The 8,278-nt window shown below is 41.1% G+C and overlaps 1 protein-coding gene across 1 annotated transcript in view; it reads left to right on the forward strand.

Annotated features, from left to right (window-relative positions):
• The window catches only part of RANBP9 (RAN binding protein 9), a 31,985-nt gene extending 27,508 nt beyond the window's left edge, over positions 1 to 4,477 (forward strand). The window contains exons 11-13 of the mRNA XM_009895798.1: positions 2,163 to 2,314; positions 2,991 to 3,102; positions 3,527 to 4,477. Coding sequence (XP_009894100.1) covers positions 2,163 to 2,314; positions 2,991 to 3,102; positions 3,527 to 3,657 — 395 coding nt within the window. The 3' untranslated portion in view covers positions 3,658 to 4,477. The remainder of the gene's footprint in view (positions 1 to 2,162; positions 2,315 to 2,990; positions 3,103 to 3,526) is intronic.
• The last annotated feature ends 3,801 nt before the right edge of the window (positions 4,478 to 8,278 follow it).

Here is an 8,278-nt window from a genome sequence, read left to right on the forward strand (position 1 = left end):
ACAGGGGAAACTGGTAACTCATGAGTATTGAAACCAGCATCAATTTTGAAGGAAGTACCTTTGAGAAGAAACATCCTACTGTGTAGCACACCTGGGTGAGGGCTGACAGATTGCTCCTCCCTGTTCCCCTACTCCTCTTACCATTCACGGTTCTCATAGCATCTTTGCACTCGACAGTAAGAGTAGAAATTCCAAATCACTTATATATATTGAAGAATGTGAAGTGCTAATATTAAATGCTCAAGAAAAGAGCTATATCTGGGAACTGAGATGTCTACAAGAAAAAAGTTTTCCACCAAAAAAAAACCCGCTTTACATAGTTGTGGTCTAAAAAGTAACTTTGTTTTACTTAACCTGCTTTATACTCAGTCATACCTGTTGACATTAGTGACAAAAGAGTAATGAAATACCCTCTGATTCCCAGCACACCATCAAAAGATCGTGTTTACTCCATCAGTTACAGTGCTAAGTGTCCCTGACCAGGAAAGGCAGTCTCGTCACTCAAGCGCACACAGGCTGGAGCTTAGAGAATGGTTGTTATTGCTGGCTGTGTCTGAAGAAGGGGGGGAATCCAGCCCAGCCACTTCTGCAGTTGCAGAACTATCTTCTCAAACAATTGATTTAACCAGATATCAATTAGTAGGTAGTTTAAATGAAATGTGAAACTCGGGATATAGCCCGTGAACTTTCAGAATGCAGTAGTACTTAGAGATACCTATGAAAACCTCACAGTTCTGAGGGCATTTGCTGCTGCTAATCGCGCAGCTTTGCTGGTAAATACTGGGTAACTTAGGTTGAAAAAGCAAATGTAATTGTTACAGCCCTGGAGGGGGGAGATTCAAAGTTCCAGGCTGTTTCCCTGCATTACGCTCAGAAACTGGGTAATAACAAGGCCTCATTTCTGCGACAAAAAGCAAAACACTGCTTTACTCTCTTGCAGCCTTTCCACAGAGGCTTGCTGTGACAGGCATGAAGCAGCTGCACAGGGCGCAGAGTTGTTTGTGGGTTTTTAATGTAGTTGGTTTATGCCTTTGGAAAGTGATGTCCTAGATTGGGCTGCAGCTAGCAACAAACACCACTGCTTGAAGACTAGTGGGTGCTTCACCTTTGTAAAAAAGACACGTGACTCCTCAACCTACAGTGTTTACTCCCCACAGTTTTGAGTTTGGTGATATTTTTTGTGTGTGTTCTTTTGCTTTTTGAAATATTTATATGTTCTTCTTAGTGCTGTGTATGTAAAGTTTAAGTGGGCAGATTTTTTCCCCAAGGTGATATGCTCATGTCTAAGAAAAAAAAGTGAAGTGGCCACTTAAATCCTTGTTTGAAATAGCGGTCAAAATATTACACCAGATAGCAATGTTAAAATCAAAATGAAGAATGGTTTTGTAATTAAAGTGTACACCAAAATCTGGATTCAAAACTTGATTCCATTGATGAAAAAGGGCAAAGAATGGTTAAATGCCTTTTTTTTAACAGGTTGCTTTAGTTGTAAATTTTAAAAAGGCAGAACTTTCAGAGAAGTCAAGGGTTGACTTACTATTCATAAACTGCGTTAATATATTTTAATATCACTAGTATTGGGGAATATTGTGGCAAACAGTAAAGAAATCAATTGTAGTGTTCTGCTTGATTACAAAAGAAGCCTGAAATGTTCAAATTATTAAGCTAATGTATTCTACAAGGAGTACCAGCAGTCTACATGACTGTCTTGTAGCAAAATCCATCGTGGCTGTTCGGGAAGTTCAGGGGTCTTTTTGCTTTCTATTAGCAGTTCTGGATTTGGCATATCTTTAGAAGCACAATGCCAAAGAATTAAAAAGGTAGAACTTGTGTGGACTTTTATTGTTGTTGTTACTAATTTTAAACTCATCTAAAATTTTAGGGTAAAATTTTGGTTGTAGTCTAGTTAGTTTAAAATTAACCATTGCAAAATAAACAGCATGTGTAGAGAGCCTTTCCCCTTAGCTAAGTCTTAATGTTTATAAAGGAGCAATTGAACAGTGCTGGGTATAGGAGCGTGTTATGCCAAGGTCTCTGGCCCGACGTGCTTTCTCTCTGAGAAGGCAGATGTCTTGTGAGTGAAATTGGTGCAGATTCGCTAGATCCAGAGACTGTTACTGTCAGCTCTATTAGCGGTGGTGATGACGATATCATTTTTGCAGAAGTAGATTCAAGTCAGTTAAGACGTCAGCTATGTGGTGGCAGCCAAGCGGCTATTGAAAGAATGATCCATTTTGGAAGAGAATTGCAAGCAATGAGTGAGCAACTAAGAAGAGAATGTGGCAAAAACACAGCGAATAAGAAAATGCTCAAGGTATGTTTAATCTTGAAATTGTGGTGTTAAGGTGAATAACCGTGCCGCCCAGTGGAAACTTTCTACAGCATGTGGTATTGCAATACTGTTCGGCTTTAACTTTGGTGATTATACTTTTTTTTTTTGTCTGAGAGCAGTATTCTAGTCAGCTGTGGTGTGTAGCCCACTCACAGGGATGACAATCTCATACCGTAATACACTTAAAACCAGAGATGGATTTAGCACTTCCCTCTATCTCATCTCTGACCATGTAGCTCGGCCTCTTGAGTCAAAGTGCTGTTTTCAGCACTAATGATAAACAAACTGCAAGAAAGAGGGTTTGATACAGATGCCTAAAATGTACCTTTTTCAGGACTCTGTGTGTGTGAACTCGTTCATCTTGATTTGAGATTGCTCTGGAAAAGAATTCCCTTGCCAAAGACCGACTGCATGCAATTTTCAGGCTGTTTTCCCTTTCCTCACCACTTACTAAAATACTGCTAACTTCATATTCCCGTACAACTTCCAGTTGGGAAGAACACTGCTTGCTCAAAATGTAACAAGTCATGTTAGAATTCTTTTTATCCTTCTTTATTGATGAAGGACACTGACAATCACAAGTCAAAATAAGAAAACAGTCCTGGTTTTTGCTAGTAGAATATAGCTGTGAGATGTAATCAAAATCATCTTTCCGCAGGATGCATTCAGTTTACTTGCGTATTCAGACCCCTGGAGCAGCCCTGTTGGAAATCAGCTCGACCCGATACAAAGAGAACCTGTGTGCTCTGTACTCAATAGTGCAATACTAGGTAAGTACGGCCTGGTGGTTTTCACGCTTGGTACAGAGTGTCTATTGTTCCAGGTGCTGCTCGCCGCGCTTCATCTGCTGGGCTTGGCACTCGGCCGGCTGAGTGATTAACACAAAGTATAGCAATGTTGTGGTGCACTCTTTTACTAAAAGAGAGGGTTAGTTTTGGGGGGTATATTAATGTAACAGATATAATTGCCTGTTGTTGTTCAAAGCAAAACCAGCCCTATTCAATAATGGTGCTCTGCAGGGAATTTGAAAATGTCACTTCGTTGCTCCTGCTCCGTCTTGCTGCAAGAGCAAACTTTGCAAGTAAACACATGGAGTTTAAAGGAGTGATTTAAGCGAGCTTAAAATTTAAGTTTCCAGAGCGTTACTATGAAATTAATGGGGTATTGCAACTGCCACTGTTGGTTCTTCTTCAGAGACTCACAATCTGCCAAAGCAACCACCACTTGCCCTAGCAATGGGACAAGCGTCACAGTGTCTAGGATTGATGGCTCGATCAGGAATTGGATCCTGCGCGTTCGCCACAGTGGAAGACTACCTACACTAGCTATGCATTTGGAGATCTGAAAGGTGTTGTGACATATTCAACATGGAAAGTAGACCAGCTCTGCTGACTGGAATTTGGAATTTTAATTATGTACTAAGGACAAGTCTGTTGCTTTATGTTGCTTCCTAGTTTACAGCATGATGCAAATGATTTCTAACTTAGTGTTAGGAGAAAATTTCCATCTTTAAGCCTCTTGGACAACTAAGAGTTGAAAATATCACTGATAATGTCAGACATCCAAATTGACAAGTATCAATCCTTAAAACGATTGTCCAAAACAAACCAAAAATCCTGCTACCTTGTGGTGGGACAGAAGAATAGAAAACATGGATGTATTAGCATGTGGGTGATGTAAACGTCAAGCAGGATGACTTGCCAACCTCCACCCCCATTGTTACATAGTTCAATCAGTGTAATTTGCAAAATGCATAAACACCTGATGGTTTGGATATATAGTGTTGATGGGAAGAAATGATATTTTTTAATGTGTACTGTAAAACTTGAATTACTCAGGAGCTGAGTGAATATGTTTGTTGCTACTTACAATCCCAACCTGTTGATCTTAGTAGTTTTTTGTTTTAACATGGTCTTTTCAACTTTGTTTCCTTGTTTAACTACAGACAGCTTCTGTTGTGTAGACTCACCAGTTTAACTGTTGTATTATAACAGTATTACATGTCAACACAGTGTGGTTATGACCTATTTATATAAAAACCAAATATTTAGTCAATTTACAGTCTTAATTTAATCTTTGTACACCTTGCATTTTTAAAAGTGCTTAAATAGTACTATATTGCAATAAAATGTAGTGATATCATAATTAACCAGCCATTAAAAACTTACTTCTACATATACAGTAGCATGGACTTGTATGCTACGTTTCCTTGGGTCTGGAGTTCTGTCCTAGAACAGCGGTTCTCAGGTAGACACCCATGAATTCAGCACGGTGGCTCGCCAGTCGAACCGGGGATGCCACTTCCCTGTGTCGCAGCACTGCAGTAGCTGGGCTGCCAAAGGTTTACTCTGTTCTTGCCCAGGGCAAAGTCAAGGCACTGAGTGGAACTTCAGTACTCCCTGAAGATGGGGGAAAAAGCTTTATTCCTTAAAACTAACCATCAGGCTGGACAAGAAACATCCCTGCTATGTGAACTGAGTTAAGGATTATGGTATCAGGATACAGCCTTTCTTTAGAGATGCAAATAACTGAAAAAGGGGGAATAATTGACTGGTTTAAGAAATGCAGCACCCAGAACAGTAAGTACAACATTGTTGATCTTTATTCTCTGCAAAGAAGCTGCCTCATGGAGGCAGCTCTACAAGCCTGGCTGTAACACCAGCTGTTCTAAATCAGTATTAAGGACAGTCACTGCCCTGGCCCAGCAGCTTCTTAGCTTCTCCAACCACTTCTGAAAGGGGGAGGGAAGACAACAGGGTGATCAGTTCAGGCACAGCCTTGTGAGTTAGTGCCTTCTAAGGGCTGTTGGCTAGAGCTGAAAGAGGAGTGACGATGGAGAAGTGGGGAAAAAAAAAACACCTTTGTGTTGAGAGCCTAACTTTCAGTAAAAGTCCTTAATCACATCTTCTGAAAAGCTGTCTTCATACTTGATACTTCATCTGTGTTAAGAGCCAGCGTTTTTTAAACCTTGCTGCTCTTTGCTTTTTTTCTTGCCCTTAAAAAAAAAACAAACAGAAAAAGCTGTTAGTTACCATTTTCCTAGCTCATCTACTGGAGAAGTAGCCATTGATTACTGCAGCATTTCAGACCGAAACCAACTGGAAAGCTGATACACTTCCTATCGTTGTTCACATATAAGAAGTGACTTCCACTCGCCAGTGGTACCAGCTTTTGCCACTCTCCTTCAGGAGGGCAGGGGGCTGCATTGCTGAAGCACAACTGAAAAGCAAACTCTGCCTGTAACTTTTGCAACTAGCGTTCAGACTGTGCTTGTGTGACTGAGGGGCAGCATGTAACTAACTAATGTGTGTATGAGTCTGACCCTGTTCCTTTCTGTAATGTCATTTTTTTTATGAGAAATAGGCGCCACTTCCCTGTGCTCACACAGAGGTTTTGGGATCTTGGCATCCCTGCTTTGTTTTACATATCTGAAATTACTTCCAACACCTCAAGAGGATGTAGGCTGAAAGAGCAATTAGTAGAATATTTATTTTAACAAGTAAACATGGCTCTAGGCCCAGATGCTGTTTCTTAATGTACCAAAAATGAGGTAATTTTTAAAGTTCTGTCTCATGCACCCTCCCCCAGGGGCATGCTCACTACACCCACTCAGGCTGTAGTGCCCTCCTGCCATTCCCCTACTATCAGTTTTTTTGAGTAAGATGGTGGCAAGATACAGCCCTCTAGCATGGGGAGGGTGGGGTTTGGTTTTGGTGGGTTTTTTTTGAAAAGCATACTTTATGCATATGTGGTTTAAAGTAGTACGTGCTTTGACTTTTTGTACTCACCCCAAGATTTGTCCACAAACTGAACTGCAGCTTTTTTAACTGGGTTTTTCTTGTTTTCAAGGGAAAAAAATTCATTTGCTGAAATGGAGATGAGTGTTAATTACCAAGTTTAACACAGACAAATCTAGATGCAGACCTATCCATGGAAAACTGCTTACCCTGTGCCCGGTTGGCGTCTGGTCCATAGAGCTGAGTGTTTAAAAAGTCTTTGGCAAGCTGTTGGTGGAGGCCTGTTAAACTCTGATCTTTTAAGCGCACAGCTGTATAGTTTCCTTTTGGCCTAGTTAAATAAAGAGCTGTAAATCCCTGTAGCACAGTTAGAGAACCCAAAACAAGAGAGACACTAGTCAATGTGGCTGGTGCTGGTGTCTAGTGCTCAGCCATGCTTTGTAGCAGTATTAAGGAAAAAAAAATAATTGGACTGAGACAGACAACCTGTCATCACATGCCTTTATGTGCCCCAAGTAGTTCATTGGGAGTCTCAAACTAGCCCTACCAGAAGCTAGTGTCATTTCTTTGTCAGTGATGTCCCTATAGAGGAATAAACGTAGTGGTGGTGGTGAGACTGAAATGCAGGAATTCAGTGCTCAACAACCAGACCTGCAGCAGCATATAACAGAGTGTCTCCTGCTGTGCTTATGACTGCTGTTATCTCACAGCAGTTACATCAAAAATATATAAAAATTATTTGTATTATTTTTTATATATATATTTTACAAGTACGTTGCATCAGAAGCATATTAAAAGGCGCTTTTAGCACATAAATATGCCTTCCACCAGAGGAAAAGCGGGTGGAACATCAAGTGAAGAAGAGTACAGCCACAGTGACAGAACAGCTGCTGTGACGCTCCCTCCCCAAGCCAGCAAAAGCAGCACAGACAGACACCCTGGATCCTCCTCTCCCAGCATACCTGGCACCCTTTCTTTGCTTGTCTTTCTTCACCTGCCTTTGGACTTGGCCTTGCTTTTGGACTTGGCCCTGTCTCTGCTTCGCAGCCCCACCTCCATGGCGTTTACCTAAAGTAAATTTAACACAAAAAAATCCCAAATGTTATGAATCAAGAGTTGTAAGTGAAAGAGGAGCAGGAGTGAAACAATTATGCTGTGAAAAATAAGACGCCTTTAGTTAACTCCTCCAAGAGGCGTTTTTTCAGAAGCTCTGACTAGTACGAGATAAGAAGTGTTGCCCTCACAGAAGGGCTGTGAGAGGGAGGGGAAGAAGCATGCTGCAGGAGAGCCACCCCAGGTACCGCTAGCCAGCTTTCCCCTTCCTTGGCATCAGCACCACAAAACGGGATTCATCACAGGACAACAATTCAATGCAACACAACAGCTACACATAATGCGCAAAGGGGAGTCCAGCCTCAGCTTTGTTCTCGCCATTAAGTACCAATGCTCAGCATTGAAAGCATCATCCCAAGCTCAACTCTTGTTTGTGCCAACAGATTTTTTTTTAAAAAAAAAAAACAATAAAAGGAAGAAAAAGTAGTAGTTGCACCATTCAGCTATATAATTATCTATGGATAACAGAATTGTTGTTTAAAAAAAAAACCCAAACAACACTTCTTTTGTTGTAAAGTACTTTGAAGTACAGATGAAGAGGGCTAGAAAATAGCAGTCACAAATACTCTAAACTCTTGATTTTCTAAGTTCAGAATTTGAAAAGAGTTACCTGATTTTTTACAAATGCTATTAAATTATAGTATGATATGTAAAGTATCAAGGTGATTAACAACTCTATCCAGGAATATCCTTTATAACTTCAATGAATGATAAATATTAATCTCCCTCTGGGAATCCTTGTTTTTTCTAACACCTGCGCAGTATTTCCTTAAATACCTTGGGCTATTTTAACTGAAATCATTCTACAGTGAACAACTTTTGTAAAAGGCGCACGAATCAAGTTAAAACACGACTTCAGCTCTTCCTCACATTGTTCCTGGGCAACAGCCAATCCGCCCAGTCTGTTCGCGTTTCAGACTTTCAAAAGGTCTCCGTACCAGGGCGCTATGTCCCCATTGCAGCTCTAGCACAGAAATGAAACCCGGGGAGGGGAGAGGGGGGAGCACCGCGCCAGCAAAACTAGCTGTGGCATACCTGGGTCAGCTGCCGCTGTCTGCCCCTCGGCTCTGTGGAGTGCGGAGAAGGCAACAGGTTA

Source organism: Charadrius vociferus, unplaced genomic scaffold (genome assembly GCF_000708025.1).
Source record: "Charadrius vociferus isolate BGI_N301 unplaced genomic scaffold, ASM70802v2 scaffold422, whole genome shotgun sequence".
In the NCBI taxonomy this organism is placed as follows: Eukaryota; Metazoa; Chordata; class Aves; order Charadriiformes; family Charadriidae; genus Charadrius; species Charadrius vociferus.